At 33.4% G+C, this 25,999-nt stretch overlaps 1 protein-coding gene across 1 annotated transcript in view; it reads right to left on the reverse strand.

The window, feature by feature from the left end:
* LOC133184421 (sodium-independent sulfate anion transporter-like) overlaps window positions 1-25,999 on the reverse strand; it is a 29,008-nt gene that overhangs the window by 1,746 nt on the left and 1,263 nt on the right. Inside the window, exons 2-20 of the mRNA XM_061319491.1 lie at window positions 20,385-20,652; window positions 18,906-19,008; window positions 14,488-14,692; window positions 12,861-12,946; window positions 12,661-12,740; window positions 12,443-12,497; window positions 11,740-11,836; window positions 11,182-11,360; window positions 10,536-10,608; window positions 10,392-10,442; window positions 9,999-10,059; window positions 9,524-9,579; window positions 8,728-8,868; window positions 7,890-7,948; window positions 7,397-7,468; window positions 6,092-6,191; window positions 5,702-5,769; window positions 5,178-5,243; window positions 61-148 (exon numbers count right to left, since the gene is read on the reverse strand). Coding sequence (XP_061175475.1) covers window positions 61-148; window positions 5,178-5,243; window positions 5,702-5,769; window positions 6,092-6,191; window positions 7,397-7,468; window positions 7,890-7,948; window positions 8,728-8,868; window positions 9,524-9,579; window positions 9,999-10,059; window positions 10,392-10,442; window positions 10,536-10,608; window positions 11,182-11,360; window positions 11,740-11,836; window positions 12,443-12,497; window positions 12,661-12,740; window positions 12,861-12,946; window positions 14,488-14,692; window positions 18,906-19,008; window positions 20,385-20,632 — 1,888 coding nt within the window. The 5' untranslated portion in view covers window positions 20,633-20,652. The remainder of the gene's footprint in view (window positions 1-60; window positions 149-5,177; window positions 5,244-5,701; window positions 5,770-6,091; window positions 6,192-7,396; window positions 7,469-7,889; window positions 7,949-8,727; window positions 8,869-9,523; window positions 9,580-9,998; window positions 10,060-10,391; window positions 10,443-10,535; window positions 10,609-11,181; window positions 11,361-11,739; window positions 11,837-12,442; window positions 12,498-12,660; window positions 12,741-12,860; window positions 12,947-14,487; window positions 14,693-18,905; window positions 19,009-20,384; window positions 20,653-25,999) is intronic.

The following is a 25,999-nucleotide window of genomic DNA, read 5'->3' on the forward strand; positions in this document are numbered from 1 at the left end:
CATTCAGATCACACAGGCTGAGTTTTTGAATCATTTGCTGCTAGACAAATGTACCTGTACCTTGTATAAGCTTGCATCCCTCCTGAACTGTGGAACTCACTAGCAATTCTGGGATATTTGCCCTCTGTATATGTTCCAGTACTTTTTTCTATGAGAACAAATATTTAAACATTCACATACCAATAGTCATGTTTAAACCTCATAGGGGCACTATTTACTAATAGAATCTTAATTACAACTACAATGAAAACTCTTACATGCAAATGGTTCTTTTAAAAGTCTAAACAATTTTGTTCTGTGTTATATTGTTTACAAATATGACAGTGGAAATTGATGGAGAGAAATAAGCTGGAATGTTACTTAGCAGCTGTACTTCCTATGCTATGATTCTGAGTAAAACCGGGTACATGTATCTAATTTCCCTTTGAACCAAAATACTATTCTGAACTCACATGTAAACATAAAACTGACCCAAATAGAACTGACAATTACAGTACATATACTTAGGCCTATTGGAAGGCATATTATGTAAAGGAAGCAGAAATCAGTAATTTTACAAGAAATTTGCATTGCCAAATGAAAAAAAAGGCCTTAATGTTAAGACTCATCCTCTTGAGGAAACATTTGGGCAATTATGTGCTTCATCTATCCATGCTTTACAAAAGTTGTAGTTTTGTAACCTTGACCTTGTTGATATGACCTTGGTTGAAAAACAAAATGTGTTCTCTGTTGATAACCAATCTTCATTGTTCTACATTTCTTATTCAGAAAACAGTCTGGACTAGTGGACTTGAAGTGGAAGGAATGGACAGATATCTATATATAAAAGTGCCCTCAATCATTGTAGGGATACAAAAACATTTGCAGTGGTACCTTGAAATATTATGCATTGAAAATCTACTTGTGACACCATTCTTTTATTTTGAGCACTCCATTATTTTACAGGAATGGAAAGTTGCAATTCACATGGCGAAAACAATTTTTACATTATGTACATGTTCTCCAGGTGCTCAGCTTATTATAACAACTGGGAAAATGTTATAAAGTATATTTAATAAGAACAAGCTCATTCAGAGAATTTGTGTCCCCCACTTAAGGAAAAAAGAAGAGGGTGGAAGAACTGGAAAAACTTTGCAGATGGAGAAAGAAAATATCAACCTTGACCTTTGAGATTTTGGCCTTAAAGTCAAGGAGTCTTTTAAAGTTAAAGAAATTCATGACCAAAAGTTTCATTGCAAAAGCTTACAGAAAAAAATCTGAAAACTATATATGCAATATACATTTCTGACCTTGACCTTTGACCTGAAAAATCAATATTGTATGTGTTTTTTTTAAGGCCATGGGGAGTTGTGATATGAAATTTTTTATTACAAAATCTCAAAGGCTTTAATATTTAGTTTGGAAAATAAGTGTTACACAGACAGAAAGTATGAATTTATGACCTTGACCTCTAACCTTTTCACCTCAAAATCGATAGGGTTCTTCTTTGCTCAAAGGAAACTAAAGTTATCATTTGGATGCGTTATTGTTATGCTATTGCAGTGTATGAATTAATGACCTTTGACCTCAAAATCAAAAGGGGTCTTCTTTAGGCCATAAGGAGCAGTGATATAAAATTTCATTACAAAAGCTCGAAGTCTTTCTTCAGATATTGTCCGGAATCAAAAGTGTTACATACAAACAGAATGTATGAATTCTGAGATATTATCTGGAAACAAAAGTGTTTCATACAAACTGAGTGTATGAATTTATGCATGACCTTTGGACCTCAAAATTGATAGGGGTCTTCTTCAGGCCATAGGGAGTTGTGATATAAAATTTCATTGCAAAATCTCAAAGGTTTCTTGAGAAACTTGAAAACCAAAGTGTTACACACCGACAGAATTACAGATAGAAGAACGGATGGACAGACAGACCCAAATTAATATCCCCCACTTTCAGTGAAAGTGGGGGTATCAATCTTGGTCTTTCACTATGCAAGTCAGGTATTCTCCACACCAAACTACTGAGAGATATCAATGGGTATTAAATTAAATAACACTCTCTTTGCAGTACTATATAAGACTTCAAATTTTTTGAATATATATTTTGTCCCCCCCCCCCCCCCCCCCTTTCACTGAAAGTGGGGAATTTTAATTTTGGTCTGTCTGTCCATCCGTCTATATTTCTGTCTGTCTGTAACACTTTCATTTCCGCGCGATATCTCGAGAAGCCTTTGAGCTTTGCAATGAAATTTTACATATCAACTCCCAATGGCCTAAAGAAGAACCCTATTGATTTTGAGGTCAAAAAGTCAAAGGTCAAGGTCATAAATTCTGTCTGTTTTAACACTTGTTTCCGTGCGATATCTCGAGAAGCCTTTGAGCTGTTGCAGTGAAATTTTACATAACAACTCCCTGTGGCCTAAGGAAGACCCCTATTGATTTTGAGGTCAAAAATCAAGGTCGTAAATTCATAAATTCTGTCTGTGTGTAACACTTTAGTTTCCGGGTGATATCTCAAGATGCTTTCAAGCTTTTGCAATGTTTTATACCATAACTCCCTATGGCCTCTCTCGCCCCTCTCAAAGTGTCCCGCCCCAGTTTTTTTTTTTTTTAATTGTATTAAAAGTCGCCTGGCACTGTTTTTAGCAGACAAGCATGTGGAGAGTTATTACATATAATACAGGTTGTCGGCGGACTTTATATTCTAATTACATCTGTTAGAACTGTTTAGTAAAGGTTAAATTAGACACCATGTGTTGTGTAAAATTTTGACAATATAAACATGTACATGTATATTGACCTAATGTTTGCATTTAATTTGTTTTATAATCAAGCACCTCGTTGGTCTAGGGGTATGATTCTTGTTTAGCATATGAGAGGTCCTGGGTTCAAATCCCGGACAATCCCGTGGTTTTTTTTTTTTTTATTGAAATGTTTTTTTTGATTGATTAAATGATAGTATTCAACATATGAAGTGAAGAAGCTATGATGTCTGGCCTGTACAAACTTTGCATAAAATCATTATTACAGTGTTATAAATATTTTATATAAAAAAAAAAACCATCTTCTGTACACATATTAAAAAATAAGCATTCAAGTCTATATATCCATATTGGCATTTTTTATTTGCTTCAGTATACATGTATACATTTAATAATGTCCGAGCCCCCCCCCCCCCCTTAATCTGCGCATGCTCTTCTTTTTTCCTTAAGCGGGGAACACAAATTCTCTGAATTAGGTTGTATCTAATAAAAACATGTACATATCATTAAGGAATGGAGAGGTACTCCAACATTAGCTAATATATAAAAACTCGGTTGAGAATTAAACTGTTTCAGGTGTGGTAACAAAAAAAAACCAAGCCAAGTCTGATGAAATTTGATTTAAAAATGACCTTTATCACAATATACATGTACATGTATGTATTTTTGAAGATGCCAGTATATGTAAGGTAATGCAAAAGACCAAGTTTCCTAAATGTTCTTCCCTTTCTTACATGTACAAAGAAAAATCCTCAGAGTTAAATATTATTGTTTTGATACAAGATGCTAAGAGCTGGCAGTGATTTTTGTTTTTGGAAGAGCCATCACATAAAGTGGCAAACTACATGAGTATACATGTAATTATTTGAGCTTGAAAATGTTGAATTCTAGCTTAAAATTCTTTATTATATCTGAATTTCCCAAAGCAAATTAAAAAAAGCAAGCCTGAAGCAAATGTGCCATTTGGAAGGGAAAACAGTATTACCGTATAATCCCTATGAACTACCCCGGGCGCTTAGAAAATTGCCAAAAGGGGGCGGTTATTTTGGTATTCTAGTTATAACTTTTTATGTGAATCAGATATTTTAACTTCAAAAAATCTTTTGAAAAAAAAGAAAATTCAGAGAACCACTAGAAGACTGTCTAACATTCCTTTAAGTTAAGATAATCCATCGAAATTATGCTATATGATTCATTTTTCCACCGAGAAATTAGAGAATACACAAGGAGAACAAATTTTGTAGGTAACTTTCACTTTCAGAAATACATAATCAGGGGCGTAGCTTGACTTAAAATTCTAGTGAGGCAAAACCATAGGTACAGGGGGGATGGGGCCACCTTAGGCCCCAAGTAGGTCCAGAGCAGCGCCGTGGTGGTGGTGGGTACTGGGTAGGGGGGATAGAGGGGGAGCACCACACACCCCTCCATACAGAATATGGATTTGGGTGTTTTATCAGACTTTTCCTGCACAGAAGTTTAGTTAATTTTACCGGTTTCATAGCGTGGATATGATATCACGTATTATTAGATTATTTAAAAGAGCATCGTCAGAAACCTACGAGGTATATAAGAGAAGCTAGACCACCACAGGTTTCCGACGATGGTAAAAGAGTTAATAAATATGTTTACTAAAACTAACACATTTTAAGATGAATACACGTTTTTTTAACTTTTGTTTTTATTTCGTCAAAACTATAATTGTCAAACATTTATCAGTTTATTATTTTTTTCCAATCATTGCCTACTTGGAGTTTTCAGTACTGGAGGTAGAGCTTGAACCTTAATGGTATGAACGTACATTATAGAATTGCTTAAATTATAATTTTTACAAAATATTTTTCTGTAATGTATTATTAACCATGGGAGGGAGTGTTGGTGGTTAAAAATCTAGTGAGGCAGTTGCCTCATTGCCACAATGGAAGCTACGCCCCTGATAATGATTAGATCATTCTAAAAATATCACTTTCAGGAATACTTTACATACGAGTTACCCAATAACTAAGTTTCATTTTCACTTTCTTCAAATTATGGCGGACTTTCGATACGATTCTAGATGATTTTAACCACCGTACAAGGGGCCCTTATTTCCCGACAATTGAAAAAGACCTAGCGGGGTGCTTATAGGGGCAGGGCCGGTTAATAGGGATTATACGGTATCACTTGTAAAGTTACTGTGCGATTGAAGGACAAAATTTGCTAAAAGTCCTTACTATTTTGTGAACGAACGTATTCTGGAGGATTAATTTGTAACTTTGGTAAGTAAAGGATTCCATTGCAGATTTTTTTAATTTAGAAATTAGTCTTAGTAACAGTGTGGAATTAGTCAAAACAATATATTAATGTTCTTTTTCAGACTGAACTAGCAGATCTTATGTACCAGGTAAATCAATAATTACCTACTATACGTCTATATCTGTACATGTATACTTACAGGGAATCCTGCAAACACTAGTTTGGCATCTCTTCTCTTGAAATCTATAATTAACTCTGTAATGCCCTGAAAAGAAAAAAGAAATAGTAAATAGTAAATGTATTTCACTGTGTACAGTACTGACCTTGTCGGTCCCCATCTGCAAGATTTTAAATATAGTGAACACTGTGAATTCTGACCTATATTTTGTTTCCTATTTTACTATTTTCTATGCTCTTTACACTGTGCAATCCGACACCCTGTCTATTCCACCACAAAATTTGTGTCCCAGTGCATGTGGGATTAGATAGGTTTCACTGTATATGTTGAAAAATGTCTTGATCTAATACCTTTATCTTTTTGCACAATGAGTCCAAAATTTATAGTTAAGCTTCCTTAATAAATTAATCTCCTTCTACCTTTTCCTCTAACACTTGTTTTGAGTACTTTTGATGCTATGGGACAAATACAATATTCAGTACTTCTATTGCCATACATATTGATACCTATATTGCTATTCATATACATATATGTACATGTATTACCTGTATTGACGTATAATCCAGAGCAGACACACAACTACAGTCCAATACTATAGAATGGTTTTTCTTTCCTACACACAAAAAAAATAATCAGGATTAAAATTTTTAAAAATACACATTTGTATTATATGTAAACATAGCAATAAATAAAAAAAAAAAATAAACATTCTTCCTAGAATATTGCTAAATATCATAGGTAATGAGGGTCATCACAAAGACATGAATTCCTTCATGACAAGAGGAATGGCCTTTTCATGATATTCATGTACACCTGTAAATACTGTAAATATCATCAGTAAAGAAGACATGAATCCCTTTATGATAAGAGCTGTATTCATGTACACCTGATAGTATTCTTACTTTATTGCACTGAGTAAAATAATGAAAACTTACCCTCTTCGTTTTCTTCAATAAGGCGCTCCTGTAAATATTCCACAGAAGGGAACAGTATGCCCTGATCAATCCTCAGGACTCTAACATCACCATATTCTACCTGGTAAAATCATCAAATGTTAGTGAGTATCAGCAATTGTTATTTTAGAGCTGGTGACTTCATATATCTACAGTCTGTATTTGAACAGGTTTAATACAAATGATTTTTGAAATTGAATTAAGTCTCCTTGCACCTAGGTTCTTGAGAGAATGGTTGAACATTTTTGCACTGTTTTCATATTAAAATAGAATTTAAAAAATAAACTGTAAAGCAAGAAATATATTGAAGGCAGTACATGTATTTAATTTTTTTTTATTTAATTTCAAACTGCATCAACACCTTTATCTTATCACCACCCTCTTTCTGCATAAACACGTCTTTTTGTTTATTCATTTGAAAATTACTTAGCTGAATGCTACATGTACAGAAGATGCTAAACATAATCTGCATTGCTGATAATAAGCACTGTACATGGAATTCATGTGAATGATTTTTTTCTCATGTATTTAGTGTAATATAAGGTTCCAAATATTCAGTTGGAACCAGATATCATTGAGATGGTGAACATCTCATAAGGCCTGCTTTAAGTATTCAAAGTAAAGGATATTAAGACAAAAGGGACTTGTAAAATACTGTATATTTAAAGAGGACCATTTTGTACTCAGGTTTTTTCTCAGTCCACAATTTTACACAGAGTTCTAATCTCATCTTCACCATTAATTTAGAAATTAAGTCCAAGGTCACTGCACACTCTTTACTCACATCTACTCTTTGGTTGAAGTATGATCCAGATTAGACAAAGGGGAAAGAAAATATGCTCGAAACAAGGATTTTACTCAGATATATCTGCTTTGATCTTGACCTTTGTCTTACATCCTCTTTGGGTGATGAATGAGCCAGAAAAAGTCTAAGAGAAAGAATATATCTGCAAAGATTTCACACAAAGAATTTCTATGACATTGACCTCTGACCCACTAATTAGCGAAAAAAAACTTGACCTTTGATCAACAAACTTGGTTCAAGGTCACTGCAAGCTCATTACCTACAGGCACTCTATGGGTCAAGTATGAGCCAGACTGGACCAAGGAGAGAGAGAATACACTAACAGATGGATGGACAGATGGACTGACATACTGATCACTATAGGGCACCTGCAAAGTGGGGTCCTAGCACACAGAGCCATTTTCTGTGTAAAGTGATCTCGCTCTTTCCATTTTTACAGTATATAGTAAATAAAAAGTTATACCAATAAAAGGAATACATACCCTTATTTTTGGCCTTGCAGATGGATACAGAAGAATGATTAAAGAAACTCCTATACCAATCAATATACCATACTGAAAATGGACGAAACCATGCAAAAGAAGAAAGTTTACACATGCATCCACATATAAAGCTTTGAATACATAAAGTTTATGAATCTACAAATAAACATGGTACATCTACATGAAAACAAACATGGTACATTTGACAGATACATTTGTAAAGCACTGTACACTGTCCAAAGCCAACAGAACACATCAAATAGAATGAACCATTTCAAATAAACAGTTCTGTAGGATGATTTGTCAAAAGTAATGATAGTTCATGGTTTGAAATTAAGTTTAAAACATGATATAGATATACATGTATGCACCATGCAAAATATTTGTTGCGTATATGAAAACTTGTGTTGACAATACTTACATGTAGTTTTACTTTATCTTTTTAAAAAAAAAAATGTGTCAGCAGAAAGCTGATATGTTACAGTCTCCTTACCTCCATCCCTACACCCAGGCAGGACAGAAATGTAATAAATAATGGAATTAAGTCAATTTCTGAAATGAAAAAAAAAATTTCTTTTTTCATACTTTACAGGTCTAAATACATTTAGTGACATAAAATCCTCAAACACCCAATAAGTACATTCATCAGAAACTAAAAACAAAATCTGAAAAAAAAAATACTGAAGGCTGACAATCAGTATTTTTATCCTTCAGAATTATCCAGTCAGTCTGATTGGTTTTGAGCATGTCATGTGCGGGGAGACAATTCGTGATGTCTCCCTCAACTTTGTTGTCTCCCTTCAGATGATGACAATGAAATAGCGCAAGCAAGCGTGCAGGTGACAACTGTGTTGTCTCCCTTTAGATGAAAATGAATTACCGGATAAATGTCGTAAGCAAATAACTCATATTTATAATTATATAACTTATATGCGGGATCAATAAACAGTATATTCTAACGGCGACATCAAAGTTGTACGTCAACATATTTTGAAAGTATGGTATCAGAGCATTGGATAGGAGAACACAAGAGGTTTGACTGATATTTTCTACTCTATCTTATTAATAATTTAAATTCTTTAGAATAATAAAACAATTATGAACTGTTAAGAAGGGAGATATCACCAATTATCAGGTCTGAATAGGGTTGTCATCCTCAAGTGCAAGTGCCCTCAGAAGACAACCCTCATTCAGACCTGATAGTTCTTATATCTCCCTTCTAAACAGTCCATAATTGTAAATTATAGTCTATTCTGATTTCTAGGTGAGTATCTTTTGCACTGCATTATTTTCTCTTTTAAAGTAAATGTTGTTCTCTGAATTATACTCACTATTGACTTTCCAGAGCTTTTTAACAACACTCACATCCACCATTTGTATCACAGAAAATATTATCACAGCAGACAAGGCAGACTTAGGAATGTAGTAAAACAGTGGAGTTAAAGTGTACAGAGCCAGTACAATCAAGACACCTATAATACAATAAACACTCTATAAAAAATGGATATATCTGCTATCACTCTAGAATAAAAACAAGAGGTTCATTTGCAACAATGTTCCCCTGAATCACCCTGGCTCTGCTGTATTCTTGTTAAAATTTTTTTAAAAGATTTTTCTTATTTCTTCCCATGTAAAATTTTGAACCCTCCCCCCCCCCATCCTTTTTCCATGGACAATGACCTGACTAAACTTGCATCTATGCTATGTGTACATGGGGATGCCTATACATGTACTGGTATATCAATTGACTTATACTGAGGTCCTACTGTTTTTAAGAAGATTCTTAAAGAAAACCTCTATATATTACTATGTAAAACTTTTACCCCTGTACTGGCCTATCCAAGCCACAGCAGCCAAGACTTGACCAAACTTGAACCTACACCACACTGATATAGTATTAAATCAATATGACTTGTTGTGGCTCAACTGTTTTCAATAGATTTTTAGAACAAACTTGATTTCTCCTCAGAATGCTTTGCAACAAGCTTGGTTAAAATTGATTGCCCAAGTAGTTTTTCAGAAGTTGAAATGATAAAAGACAAGAGACCACAGACAGATGATGGACAAACTCTGATCAAAAGAGCTCACCTAAGGCTTTGGCTCAGGTGAACTAAAATGTAAACTAACCTGTAAATATCCCTGATGCTGGAGTTTTTACCCCACTTTGTGAATTTACAGCTGTTCTGCAAAAATATATTCCAACAAAATAATTAACAGTTCAGGCATGGTTACCATTATATACTGAATTTACAATGCAAAATTTAAAAAAAAAATTCCACCTACTGTAGATTCCTAAATATACGCGAGGAATAAATTATCGCGTAATTACGCGAGGAGCACCACTCGTGAAATAAAATTACACGCTTTTATTTTTATGGTGCTTTAATGTATGTAAAATTTCTAGATAAATCACACGTTCGCGAATTATTTTTCTCGCAATTTGACGCCCTTGGGCCATTTCGCGATATTAAGTACTCGCGTAAAATAAGGAATCCACAGTATATAATTTTTTGTCTATCAAAATATGAAATAAAAGATTCAAAGAGTAGAATAAACTACTAGACTACACATCTACTGCTTCAGTGGATGCTGATTTATTTACCTTGAGAAGCTGCCAGTCACTGGGTAAGACCCAACAAAAGAGCTTATAATGTTGGCTAAACCTGTTAAAAAATACATGTTAAACTTCAATTATATAAACATGTATATACTTGTTGTACTTGCTACTTTGTTATCTGCATATACACATAAACATTAACTAAACAACAATGCTGATAAATACATACTGTAAACATATTACATTTGGCGGTGTACTCTATTTAGCACCTATGGCGGAAAGCAGCTTGCTCTAATTCAAGTACATTGCTAAATGTTTTGTATATCTATATTTATAACTAGCATATTCAGAAAGCCCTAAATCATATCTATGCTAACTTGTTGAAAATACAATTTCTGCCAAATATCATACATTTACATTAATTTATAGGACTTTTACCTATTGCAATGAGCTCCTGACTAGGAAATATTTTATAATTATTCTGTCGTGCTGTGAATGGAAAAAAAAAATCAAGTTATACAGATCTGCTGCTATAAACAAAATCAAATAGAAATACAAATTATACAAGGTCTTCAGTTTTACCAAATGCTTTTCCTATGGCTATAAGTTCTACCAATCCAAGCAATGGAACTATTCCAAACCCAGCACCAATATCCTGAAGTAAATGAGTAATAATAGACAGTAAAACCTGGTTATATAAGGAACTCGGCTATTAGGAAATCTCTGTTATAGGGAATTTTTTATGAATCCCCTAGAAAATTTTTCACTTTATTTCTTATATGGAAATAAAGAATCTGGGTTGTAAGGAAACAAATCCAAGGTCCCATTGTCTTCCTTATAACCGAGATTTACTGTATTGTGCAAATTACAGTCCTTAACTTACTTATAACAATGGTTAAACCAATCTATGTTATTTCAAAAGTTTTTCAGGAAAAAACATTCAGTTCATTAAACAATATACAGTTTAACTTTGTTATCTTGAACACTGAGTCATGTAGAACAGCAGAAATATGTCAAAATGAGATGCAGGTCCAAACATATCATGAATTCTAGCTTTACCTTTGTTACATCAAATCCTTTGATACGCAGAAGTTTTTGAACAATTCCATCGTGTTCAAGATATCAATAGTTTACTGTATGACTTTTAACAGCTAGAATATCATCACATGATATTATTGGTAGATGCATGTGTTTATAAATGCTTTAAAATAGAAAAAAAAAAACTTACTGAGAATACATCATTAGTTGAAAAGGTAATGTTATCTTTACTGTACGAGAAGTCTGGTGGCTTGAAGTCAGGTAATCCCGGCTTTATATTGCCTGTGATAGAGAGTGTGTTGTTCTTCCCTTGACTGATCAAAATGGCTGCTACACCAGAGGCTGAGATCACAACAATGGCATTGGATGCTGAATATTAAAAGAAATAAGAAGCTCTGACAGACCACATTTCTCACCAGGGTCATATATTTCCATTTCTTATTGTTCTTGTGGAATTCTACATCTCTGCATAAAACTTAATTTCCCTACTGTAGCCTCACTCTAGCTTCAAGGGCATTGTTTTGAACAAAATTAATCTTGCAAAGAGGATTTTCAAGTTTTTCTTTCATTTTCATAAGTAAAACTTTGACCTCCACTTTTTGTCGTCCTTAGGGTCATGATTTGAGCAAAATTAACTCTACACTACATGGGATAGCTTGCAAAATTATAAATTGAACTGTGACCCTTCTATTCTTGAGAAAGGTGTGTAGGGTTTGGCTTTAAATAGTCTCAGAAACACTCCTCCTACCAGTGCCAATGATCCATATAATGTAGCGACAGATGGCTACACATCGATTTGGTCCAGGCCCATCTGGGTCATCCTTCCAGTCAATGTTTCGCATTCTCTACAATTAGATTACTATGCATTAAAGGAATGAGAAAAATAGCAATATTTATATTCTAACTGCCTAGAAAAGATATACATGTATTTACTGAGTTTTGACCACTTAACAACAATAAATTGACTGGTTTGAAATAAGCATGTCTTGTTTACAGAATAAATATAAATTATATACTGTGAAATCACTACTTTTAGTTGGGGGTTAATTTTTTTTGTTACTGTGATATGAAGAGACCCATGAATAATTCATGTCTTCTCTGAAATGTAAAAAATTACACATGTAATTAAGACAACTTATACACTTCTTCCCATGAAATCAAATCCTCAGGAACCAATATTCTTTTCCTCAATCAATGAAAATTCAACCCCACAAAAATAAGTGATTTTTTCCAGTATGTATATTACTATCATAGTACTTCAACTAACATTTTTAAAGTTGTTGAAAATCATAACCTGAAACATTCATTTCTTATTATATGTATGTAAAAGATGTAGGTAGATATTTTTATCATTTTTAGACAAGGACCCTGAGCCCTTGAAACTGTAGAGTACCAGATATTTATATGTTAATACTGTATCTATACTTCATTTATATATATATCTTACATACCTTGAGCAAATAAAGCAAAACGAGGGAAACCAGTCCCATGGTCATGTCCCAGACACTAAAACAAAAAAAAAAAGAAAAAATAATAATAATAATATAGCTTATACATAAAATACAAATAAATCACTTATCAGTTGTACATGTATGATTGTCAATTGACTTTGTCCAACATGAAATGTTTATGCTTTATTATTTTTTTAACTGCATGGATGTTTGCTTACTTGGTCTCAGGAATCTTTTTGCATGTCTCATAAACCATTTCTGGAAAATCTCTTGGAATATGGTTTAAACCTAAAATCCCCTGAAATAAAAACAGATAGAAAGAAGTGGAAAAACAGGAATTTTTAGGTGGTGAATGCTTCATAAGACCCTGAAAGTTCAGCATATATATTGTGTCCTTTCTTTCTCTTAATATCATTACCTTAACTTGACCAAAACCAATGGTAATAGCTGCAGCAGAAGTGAATGCATTGATCACTGGGTATGAAATGAAGTTAACTAGTATTCCTACAAAACATTAAAGAAACTAGGAATATGTCCATAGGACATGAATGCCCAGCCGAGGGTATATTAGTAATGCAACATGAAAATTTGTATTAGTGTATGAAATTTGATGAGAATATCTTGAATAGTTTCTTTAAAATTGAAATTGAAATCTAAAAAGTTGGATATAGATAATAAATTCTCGCCAAATTATGTATAAGTGCATAAACTTACATAAATATATCTTAAATGGTTTCTTTAAAATTAAGCAAAATGCAAATCTAAGAAAAGTGAGGTCAAGGTCACAGGAAAGTTCAAGGTCAAATGTTTTTGATGCAGTTGAATACTCCTCACAAATACGTATCAGCATATTTAAGTTTGATAAAAATATTTTGAATGGTTTATTTAAAACTGAGCTATACACTAATTTAAAATAAATGAAGTTAAGGCCAAAGGAAAGGTCAAGGTCAAAAAATGCTGATGCAGTTGAAAAGGTTACATCAGTATGTATTAGCATATGAAGTTTTATAAAAATATTATGAATGTTTTCTTTAAAACTGAGTTAAACACAAATTGAGAAAAGTGAGGTCAAGGTCAAAGGAATGGTCAAGGTCAAAAAATATTGATGTAGTTGAATAGCTTACATCAGTATGTATCAGCATATGAAGTTTGACACTAATTTAAGAAAAGTGGAGTCAATGTCAAAGGAATGGCCAAGGTCAAAAAATGTTGATGCAGTTGAATAGCTCTCATCAATATGCATTAACATATGAAGTTTGATAACACTGTATTGAATGGTATCTTTAAAACTGAGCTAAACATTAATTTAAGAAAAGTGAGGTCAAGGTCAAAGGAAAGGTCAAGGTCAAAAAATATTGATGCAGTTGAAAAGCTCTCATCAGTATGTATCAGCATATGAAGTTTGATAAAAATATCTTGAATGATTTCATTAAAACTGAGCTAAACACTAATTTAAGAGAAGTGAAGTCAAGGTCAAATGAAAGGTCAAGGTCAAAAAATGTTGATGCAGTTGAATAGCTTACATCAGTATGTATCAACATATTAAGTTTGATTACACTACCTTGAATGGTATCTTTAAAACTGAGCTAAACACTAATTTAAGAAAAGTGAGGTCAAGGTCAAATGAAAGGTCAAGGTCAAAAACATTGAGGCAGTTGCATAGCTCTCATCAATATCTATCAGCATATGAAGTTTGATAAAAATATCTTGCCAATGGATAGTTTCTTTGAAACTGAGATTTGAACAGAGCTAAACACAAAGTGTGACGGAAGGATGGAAGACGGACGTGACAAACACTATATGCCCCGGCCATATTCATGGTGGGGCATAAAAATTACTATGCAGAAAAGCAACACAAATCATAATATAAAAATCATCAATATTCCATGTTTCACCATGTGCTTATTCTATCAAAAAACATATTCCAAATTATTTTTATAGCGGGAACAATGAAATAAAATCTTTGCCACTCCTTGGACAGTCAGGTCTTAAGCAAATCTCTTTTTTAAATAAGTAATTATATATTACTTATATATTATACTGACCTAGATTAAAGAGACCTAGAAGAAGCTGGACACAGCCAGTAATGAGACAGAGGACGATGGCGTAAGTCGGGTCATTCTCAATCGGTGAAGTAGCAAAGGTGGCTGTCATTAGTGACATGATGGCCGTGGGTCCGAGAGTGATGTCCTTGGCAGTCCCAAAGAAACAGTATACAAAGCAACCCATGAATGCAGAGTACAGACCATACTGAAAATACAAGTGATAGACTCACTATGAATGACAGTCAAACCTTACTAATCCAGACACTAATAATCTGGATGCTTATCTTCCGAAAGAAATTTGTGGGAAACAGAATTAACACTTACTGTAGAAGTATATTTTCCCATGTGGTGTTAATTTACACTATGTGTGTGGTCACAAATTTTCTACTGAAATTTGTCCCAGCATACTTAAAGTATATAAGTACGGTTAGAAAATGCTGGGGATTTCTTATATTGGCAATCTAAGAAATCCCCATCATTCTCTAACCGTGAATTGAAAAGAAATTACGACTCTGAGACATATTAAATAACAATTGTGTCTCTGCTTATATCTACTTATTCTAAAAGGTACATTTCAGCAATTCCAACAATTCATTAAATCCAGATGATTTGCTTGTGTACACAAACATTTGGATTAATGAGGCCAAACTGTATTGACCCTACAGATCTTTCATAATCTAAAATTTCTTTTGTGTCTTATGCATCGTGGCTACTTTGTATAATTTCTAAGTTCCCACTGAAAGTTAAAAAATATATAAAAATCATATTGAAAACTAGGAAAATAATCTAAATAAGTCTTCTTTTTATAAAAAAAAAAACAATACCCTCGGTAAAAAAAAAATTCTGCTTGACCTTCAGCTTATGACTACGATAAACATAGGTAATCAAAGATTATGAAGCTCACCTCGACGAATGTTATTTTTAAGTAAGGCAAATTTCACATCATATTTTTTTTTTTATTTAGTGTACATCCAAAGATCAATGTCCATGCAAGTTTGGTTTACGTACGATTTATATTACTTGGAAATAGACCTGTTCAAAAAACGTTTATCCTGTTTACTAATCAAGAAAATTTTGGTCAGTTCCAACATCCGAAGTACAGGGTGTCCGAAAAGAAAGGTCACACTTTAATATTTTGATAACTTTGCTAAATCTGGGGCTATTTCTATGAAACTGATATCATTCGAAAGGTCTCAAACGAAAGTTTTTACTATTTGAAAAAATAATGCGCCAAAACAAACGATGTTCCGACACTCTGAAATCATTTCAATTAAACGTTATATCAATATGGTGCGACTCACGTCAGAACAGCATTTTTTTATCATCAAACAATTTTATGAAACAAATGTGTAACAGACGTTAAGCGAAAGTTTAGAATTGTAATGTAAGCAGAAAACCTGTCTACAAGATTATAATTGTGTAAATTCGAGCGACAAGGATCAGTAGCAGATGCTCCAAAAGCAGGTCGGCCAGGGTCAAGTCGGAGCTACGAAAATGTGAGTACGCTTCGAGAAATGCTAACAGTCCAGAGAAATCAGTTAGACGTTCCTCCTCAGAGACTGGAATGCCTAAAACTTATGTTCATGACATATTTAGGAAGGATCTCAAACTTTTTCATGCAAGATGGTGCAACAGCACATTCATCTAATATTGTATTAGATTATTTCAATGAAATCATCAGTGACAAGGTGATTTCCCGACGATACCCTGAAGTGAAGGATTGTGGACAATCTTGGCCTGCACACAGTCCTGATTTGATCCCGTGTGATTACTTTCTCTGGGGTACCTCAAGTCTTCTGTTTACAGACCAAAACCGATGGACACAAAATGCTTTTGTCAAACATCAAATGGGAAGTTAAGAAGATCAGCGAAGAAATGTGTAAAAATGTTATTAACAATTTCAAAGTGCGAGTTAGGGAAGGGAAGCTGATGATAGGACGTCATTTAGAGAACGTCATTAATTACTGAAATGACAAATAGGTACTCTGTACTTTAAACGCTGTTAAAATAACATTATTTGACATATTAACTAAATTATGCTACCAGAACAAACTTACGTCTTTGTTTTATAGGTGTACATATTTTGATATAAATTTTTCAACATTAAATCTGCATTCCAAAAGTATGAAAATGTTACCTTTCTTTTCGGACACCCTGTAAGTCTGGAAGTTTTCATCCTTAAATGCACCATCTATGCAAGTTTAATCACAACAGGCCATAATGTTATATAGCTACTCCAAAAAAATTATCCTGGTCACTCATATGGAAAATGTAGGTCAGATTCAGAATCCAAAGCAAGTCTGGAAGTGACCATCCCTAGCTACATCATCCATGCTAATTTGGTTAAAATATGGCTAAAATTCACTCATGTGGAAAATCTAGGTCGAATCCAGCATCCAAAGCAAGTGTGGTAGTGTCCATCCCTAGATGCATCATCCATGCAAGTTTGTTCAAGGTAGAGCTTGTAGTTACTTGGGAATGGACCTGCTCCAAAAACTTTAACCTGGACACTCATCTGGAAAATCTAGGTCAGATCCAGCATCCCAAGCAAGTGTGGTAGTGTCCATCCCTAGATGCATCATCCATGCAAGTTTGTTCAAGGTAGAGCTTGTAGTTACTTGGGAATGGACCTGCTCCAAAAACTTTAACCTGGACACTCATCTGGAAAATCTAGGTCAGATCCAGCATCCCAAGCAAGTGTGGTAGTGTCCATCCCTAGATGCATCATCCATGCAAGTTTGGTCCAGGTAGGGCTAATAGTTACTTGGGAATGGACCTGCTCCAAAAACTTTAACCTGGTCACTCATCTGGAAAATCTAGGTCAGATCCAGCATCCGAAGCAAGTGTGGTAATGTCCATCCCTAGATGCATCATCCATGCAAGTTTGGTCCAGTTAGGGCTAATAGTTACTTGGGAATGGACCTGCTCCAAAAACTTTAACCTGGTCACTCATCTGGAAAATCTATGTCAGATCCAGCATCCGAAGCAAGTGTGGTAGTGTCCATCCCTAGATCCATCATTCATGCAAGTTTGGTCCAGGTAGGGCTTATAGTTACTTGGGAATGGACTTGCTCCTAAAACTTAAACCGGCACGCCGACGCTTACACCGACGCCGGGGGTATAGCATAAGCTCATCTCGACTTCGTCGAGGTGAGCTAAAAATGAAGTCAAAAATCATGCCTAGACAAAGTTTTGGACAGGTATATAAAACAATTCAAACCTAAACAACATGTAATTGTAACCTAATTTACAACCATTAATTACAGGATTTCAATGTGTTTTTTTTTACCTGAAGAAACTGGTTTTTGACTATTTTACTTTTCTGTGAGTACCCAGTTAACTAGGTACTCATTGACAATTACATGGTAATTGACCTTTCACCTTCTGTCAGGATTGTTTACTTCATTAGTATACTAGAACCTTTGAAATATGCTTAATTTGACCCTTTTTCCCAAATTATATACATGTATTCTGCAATGTATATATTCTTCAACACAGATTCCATTGCTTATCTCAAAAATTGTTCAATAATTATCCAATTATTAATTAGTATTATATCAAGAAATAATCAGTTGACACTGATCGACATAGTATAATATTAGATTCATCCTCACAGCAAGGGATTATTTTCATTGTGTAAATCACACAGGTAAAACATAAAAATGATACATGTATTCTATAATAGTCATATTTACCTGTAATTATGTTTGAATGACCTAAAGTTCTGGCTTTTATATCTTCAAATATTGTTACCTTCAGATATCAAATTCCTCTGATTTGGTTTAACTAAACTTTATAAATGTAAACTTATCTTTGTTTTTACTATAAACACCATAAGTTTTTGGTTCTCAGACTTTAAATGAATAGAATGCAAAAATCATAGTTTTGCTTTGCACTGGTGGCCTTGCATGGTCTTACAAGCATTGGTCATGATAGGCTTTTCTTCAACTTAGCTAGAAGTATAAGTTATTAACTGGTAATTTCTGGTAGGCTTTTAACATGTATTTATACTAAAGTGTAAAGTTGTTTCCAGAATTTTTGGACTTTTGTGTAAAATTTTACACTCAAAATTTACAGATATCATCTGGTTAAAATGAATTTTTGATGCCTGCCTCATGTAAAATATAATTACACATACAGTCAAACCTTATTATCTCATACTCAATGGGACCGAAATATCTGAGAATTCAAGATATCCAGGGTAAAGTACATTGTACTTAAAGAAAAAGGGGTTTGGGACCTCCAAATCACTTTGACATATCCATGGTATTCGAGTATCAGTGCTGGAGATACTGAAGTTCAACTGTATTTTTTTTTTCTAAATATTTCTTCACTGAGTGATATTATTTTTTTTTCTGTCCAATCAATATAGAAATGCTTTATAAATATTACATTTAACAAAGGATATGTTTTATTACCTGAGGTTGAAGATTTGCAATTTTAGCGTAAGCCAATCCCTGAGGAATAACTGTCAGTCCTACAGTCAAGCCAGCGATCACGTCACATTGTAAATGGCGTAGACTGCAAAACAGGTTTTTGTTGAAATCTCCATTTCTTCACAATGTCATTTTTGTTTTAAATAAGTTATGCTGATTTTTGATGCATGTTAAAACAGTTATATCTTATCCAGTGCTGAAGCTGTGGAACTACCGGGTAATGCCCTCTTCACATAGAGAGTTTAATTCGAATTAAACGTAAGTTACTGGGAATTTACTGCGCGTTCACACGGAGAATTTAATGCGAGTTAGTTTATTTGAATTAATTTACTTTGCATCAAATTACTTCCCATTAACTCCATGTGAACACTAAGCGAAACTAATTCAAATTTAATTCTGATGTATGCATTATAGCAAAATTAAGCCACATGTCAGTGGTCAGATATATGTACTCATCCTATTTTTGAGTGAAAAACAAAGGAAAATTAAGATTATCACTAAAAATGTGTACAGACATTACGACATTATATCAAATGTATATCTGCTCTACATAAGGTGATGTGATTTGCAAATGAGTCATAAACAAGCCTTACTGTAGAAATAAAATTTTAATGAGCATTAACTTACTTTGGATTAACTGTTGTGTGAATGCAATTTAATTTGCATTACCGTAATTTAATTCACATTATTTTACTTTGCATTAATTTACTACGAATGAAATATTTAATGCACATTTGTGTGAACAGGGCATAAAACTGTTAAACAAAAGACCAGTAATAAGGGCTCTTGAATATTAGTCTAGAGTAGATTTCTTTAATTTATCTATAATAGAAACACTCCAAAAATTTTACTGGTAAACAATAATAATTGCCCCCCCCCCCTTGAAAACTGAAATCTTGAAAGTAATTTTTGGTAGTAGTATTAATAGTACAGGTGTAGAAAGAAGAAAATAATTAATTTGAATCAAGAAAAGAAAAACTCTTTACTATAAAAGCATATATATAGTCTGTACTGGCTTGCAAAGCAGTTCTTAGACACTTTTTTCTCTCCGTTCGGAGTATCAGGAAATCTGTCACATGATTCAAGTCAAGTTTGTATTAAAAAATTCATTCTGCAAATTTTCTCGTAAATATTTTCATTATATTAATCATGTGCAATAGCCAATATCTGCTAAATTTCCATAAATATATTTTCCATAGATTTTATGGTTACCAATGTACATGTACTAGTAATTGGACAATTCTTAAATGTATTTTTTATAATACTCTGATAATATACAGTATATATTTTCTCATTAATCTGGTTTATTTCAATGAAAAACAATAATCAAATCAGGCATAAAATTTTCAGATTATGAAAATGAAAACATTTTTGTGAGTTGGAGGATTATAATAATCAAACACATGTACTGATATACAAAATGCAACATGTTTCTTATACATATATTTTAATTTCTTGTACCTGTATTGTGGAAGCCATTTAGTGATAGGAAGTTTGGTTTTCAGGTTATCCTTGCTGCAGCAGTCATTAAGCTGCTTTTTGGCCGTCTTCTTGACTAACACAGTAAACCCCATACTCTCCTCCTCCTCCTCCCGTGACGTCTCCGGTGCACTGATACTCTGACTGCGCTCCCCAGAATAGTTGGAGTTTGTTCTCCTTCTGGACTGGTCCCCCAGAAGTGGTTCTCGTTCCCCAGAGTTGCGACTCATGGTTCTGTGCAGCAGTCATCCTTTTATATATGCAAGAGGAAATAGATAAATTTATGGGGACAAGTTCAAAAGAGGCAAGGTTTGTTTGAATAAAGAAGAGATAACAAAATGCATTCATACTTCTTCTGTCTATAAAGTGATTGTTCTTTTAAATTTGTTACAAATTCAAGTTAAAAAACATATGCAAACTTTATGTTAATCAACAGAGGCTAAACAATCTGATCATTTTTAATCTTTTCTTAAGCATGGTATGGTCTGAAAATGTCACCTTTTTCACAGAATATTTGTACCAGGTGTTTTATGGCTTGGCATTTACATTGGCCACAGGAAAAGAATTTATTTTAGTTAGATAGGAGCCAAAATATAATTAAAATCCAATATGTTGACTCCATAAAAGGAACAAAAAAGACATTACATCAAAGTTTTAGAAGTGCACACAATGTTCAGTCTTGCACAAATTCACATGACTGTTTTCCTGTTTTGGGCAAAAGTATATCAAGGCTATATGACATTTGGATTTTAAGCACAACTCCAAATACATGTACAATTTTTTTTCCAGTTCTTAGAGATTCATTCTTTTTTTTTTTGTAGGGGGGGGGGGGGGGGGGGGAGGTCTGTACAAATGCAGTACATATATTATAATACAGTTGAATTTTGGTATCTCAAACTCTGATACATCTCGAATACTCTGGATATGTGATTTGAAAGTCCTTACCACTATATTATTGTATTTTAACTCCAATATCTTCAGTCTTCAGATATCTCAAAGTTCTTTCTCAATCCCATTGAGTTTGAGATAAAGAGGTTTGACTGTTATTCTATAAAGAGCTAGGTTCACTTTATGCATAAAATGGCCCTGTCCTTGTATCCATTAATTGGCTATCAACTTCTGTCCAATTTCATATATCAAAATAAAGTAGAGACTTAGTGCTTTCATTTCCTGTAACTAAATTTCTTTTTGAGAATCCAGGTATTGGAAAACAGGCTTTGAGAAAATGCAATGTTCTTGAATTTTGCAGAAAACATGTGTATTTGACTACCTTCAGCAAAGAATTAAAATATGAGCACAGCCCACGATCCAAAAATTAAAACACATTTTGTGATCTTCGGAAACAGATCTTTCATTATGTAATTGCATATTTTGGATCAGAGGTTGTGCTCTATATGAAATATTGAAAAAATATCTCAACTTTTGGCCATTTTTAAGGGAATTTACAGGATATGGGAAAAATGACGCATTTTATGACGTCATAATGCATTGACTAGAGAGAAAATTACGTCATGTACAATAGATGCACGGTCACCAAGGGTCCAAGTTATAAATACTGCATTTTCAACCAAAACTGGGCAGTTTCAATTTTTCAGAAATGTGCAGGGCCAAAAAAGGCCCTAAATGGCTCTTGCTCTTATGCATTTTATAAAAAAAAATTAAAAGGATTTGGGAATTTGCTGAATTTAAAACTTTAAAAATTGTCTGTAATTCTTTTAACAATATATTTTTCTAACTACAACAATGATTGTCACTGAATACAGAAAAAATGCTTTGTAAATATCAATCATTCCAGAAAATGTGCTTAATATGAAACACAAAATGAAAGTCAAGTTCTATGCTACACCTTAAAAATAAATTTATAAAACCTGAAAAAATAAATTTGACTTGATAAAGCTTTGACCTTATAGCCATTAAATAACATTTCCTCATTTTGCATAGTTGGTTGCCCAAAATTCAGAATGTAGGACCTGCATTAAATTGAACTGACATATGAAAAGACACCTCTCCTCCATCCATCTTCAATCATGAGACGTAAAAATCTGAATTACTAAGCACTTTGTAAATTACATTTTGTGAGGGCATCTCCAAAATGAAAGAATCTATCGTCTCTCAAATACAGAGTTTGCACTTTACAGGTCTACATGTACTTGTAATTTATCAATTATTCTCCTTTTTACACTAAAAACTTTATTGGCCACTTCTCTCTGGGTATGATAGAAATTTTTCTCTTATCTTGGAGGTGGTCCTAAATGCAGTCCTTATCTGTGATAATTATTGGAAATCTCTTGAAATCTTGGATCACACTGATTTACTCACAGTTGTAAAGTCTTTTGTTTCTTTCATCTTGATTTCTATTTCCCTTTGTAATTTACAACATATTTACCTGCTATCCAGCTGTTTTTGATGTTTTCAAAGACCCACTTTTACAAGACTCTACCAGAAAGTAATATATAGTTTGTATACAAAATGTCCATTTCAAGTTTGTTTTCCATAAAACTTGCTTTGAACATTCAAAGCTCAACAGCATATGTTCAAGGATATTTTAGTTTGACTTAAAAATTGTAAGCCTGTTGTCCTAATAAACAAGAATTTTATGACATATTTTGATAATGCTCCCTAAAAATAAAATGCACTCATAACTGGACAGTCCTATCATGGAACATTACAGTACCCAAAGAGTACATGGAAGTATCACTTGATCTGCATTCTTACAAAGAAAGTAGGTGAACTGATCTGATAAAACGTGAGGTTCCAAGGAGCCAGAATTGATCACCTGACTGTATGAAATTAAACTAGAGGCACTGTGATCACTGAGCTCAAAAAGATACCCTCCCGCCACATAAGTATAATGGCAAAGTCCATTTTGGCTATGGAAACCCCTAAATATCTGTCCGATCAGAACATAAAATAAGAGGTACACAATGGCACTATGTAATAAAGATCCTGTGAGAGTTTCATTAAATTGTATTTGGTGGTATAGAAGGAGGTACCCCAAATAATATAAAAAGAATTATGGCAGTGTGCATGTTTTGTCATGAGAAACTACAAATATCTCTCAGATCAAAATGTAAAATAAGAGGTACACAATGGCACTATGTAACAAAGATTCTGTAAAACTATCAAATTTTATCTTGCTGTATAGGAGGAGTTGTGGATAAGAGATGGGTACACCCCAAATATTATAGAAAGAATGGCAGTGTCCAAATGCATATTTTGCTGTGAAAAACCCCAAATATCTCTCCTGGACCAATCAAAAAAATGAGGTGCACAATGACACTAATATGTACTGGTAAAAAAGATTCAGTGAAAGTCTCATTAAATTTTATTTTATTTAAAAAAAAATGAATCCACTCAACTTGTGAATGTTTGCATATGTGTGATGTGATCAAGGTTCCTGAGAAAATTCCTATAAAGTCCCAACTTTAAAAACTTTGATACCTTATTGTAACCCCACCCTATCCCCGGGGGCTATGTTTCAAACAATCTAAAATCTACAATGGCAGTTTTTAAAAGTTTTGTTACTTTAGATCTAGTGGTTCTCTGAGAACATTTTTTTAAGGATCCCACCTATTTTTACATTTCCTGATTCTCCTAATTCCTTTATAAAGAGGCATGATCCTTCAGTTAAAAGAACTTGAATTCCACCCAAGGGTAATTTGTGTCAAGTTTGGTTGAAATTGGTCCAGTGGTTCTGAAAGAAAGAGAATGATTATGAAAGGACCAAAAAATACATCAAGTAGGAATGATGACAGAGAAAAATGAATAAAAACAGATGCACTTGTAGCTAAGAAAATTAATAGTGGTACATTATACAGTAAATGACGGTAATGTTCTTTGAATGGCAATTTGAAACTAGTAAACAAAAAATAACATTTGAGCAGATTGGGGGAGGGGGAATAATGATAATGAGGTCAATGGACATTGGTCCAATATCTCTTCCTGATTGGTTTGATATGCTTACTCATTTACCTGCAATTTGTACATGTAGTAAATAATGTAGCCTGGGGTATCTGCATGGGCTTGAGTGTTGCATTCCTGGCAATTTAATGAAAGGAGCATAAAATTTCACTGTGTAGATTAAACACATAATTTATTACAATGCCCATTTTTCATACACTTTTAATGTTAAAAGGATTCTTAGAAATAAGATCATAATCTTTTTTTATAGACTTATTTCATCAGTATCTTGAAAATCATCTTCTTAGACATATTTTACTACATTTTGAACTCTTTAATACTGAGCAATATAAAATATTGAACTTCTAGCTGATAATAAATGTCTGCAATAGCCTAGATTGTAAAAGTGCAGAAGAAATTTATTAAACCACTAGAATTGTGTCAAATTTTTCCTTCACCTACCAGTTCTTCAACGAACGCAAATACTAGTACATGCATCACTCTATTAATGTCTGCCCAAACTGTTATTATATACATGTAGGTCACTAATTGTGCTCCTAGACTGGTAAATTTTTTAAGAATTAAAAAAAAAAAAATTTTATGTTGACCAGAAACAGAGGACTGTACAAATATTTCACATCTGATCATGCTGAGATTATATAATGTGAAAAAACCCTGACTTTCTGGCTTCTGGATTCCCATACTTCACATTTATAGCAACATACTAATTTTGGTTCTTTATTACATGTTGTAAGTCTCTATATACTATTGTAAAATGGTGAAGAGATTCAAATAAATGATTGAATAATGGATATAATTGCAATACAACTGTATCATAGTTTAATTGCTACTGTGTATTGTATAATAACCCAGACCTTAATGTTAAAAGGAACTGATGATACTAAGATTATAAGTTATAAAATATGAAATTGATTAGCTCTACCAGTCATAGAAGAGCTTAGATTAGCATATGGTAAGGTGTCTGTTACACACCTGTCTGTCTGTTTGTAAATGATTTTTCAAAATGCTACTCATCCTATAGTTTTGGTCCGATTTCAATAAAACTTGGTAACCAAATGGGCTATACTCCATATATCAGTTTTTGATAGCAACAAATTGTGTGTTGCCTTGGTTACAAAAAAAAAAGAAATTTCTATGAAATTCTTTCTAAACACTACTACATTGTACTCCTGCAGATTTTGTCCAATTTCAAGAAAAATGGTACAAAGATAGATTACACCAACAAAGATACATAGTTTTATATTATTTTTGTTTTAATGAACAGTGTTACCATGGTTACTAAAAACTGAAATTTTTGTGACATTTTTCAACAGATAAAACATATAAAACAGACCAATCCATATGGGAACTTTAGACCAATTGTCAACCTAATTATCTTTTGTTATTCAGAGCTGGGTGTCTGACTGGCTGTGGTTAATTATAAACCAAGGTTGATTTTCAAATATTATTGGGAAAAGATGGGGTGGGATGGGGGGTATAAATGTGGAAGCAAAACTAATCTGTGCATCCTTAACCCCCCCCCCCCTTTCCCCTTGGTGTCTTACGGTAAAACTAAACAATTTAACGAAAATGCAAAGAAATATATTAAACTGTATCCCCCCCCCCCCCTTTCAACATTTAAATGATGCAATAAAATCAAATTTCAAATGCAGGACACAAATACTTCCTTCACATAA

This window comes from Saccostrea echinata, unplaced genomic scaffold, assembly GCF_033153115.1.
Source record: "Saccostrea echinata isolate AGI-Se365-2 ecotype Australia unplaced genomic scaffold, CSIRO_AGI_Sech_v1 ptg000010l, whole genome shotgun sequence".
Taxonomy (NCBI): Eukaryota; Metazoa; Mollusca; class Bivalvia; order Ostreida; family Ostreidae; genus Saccostrea; species Saccostrea echinata.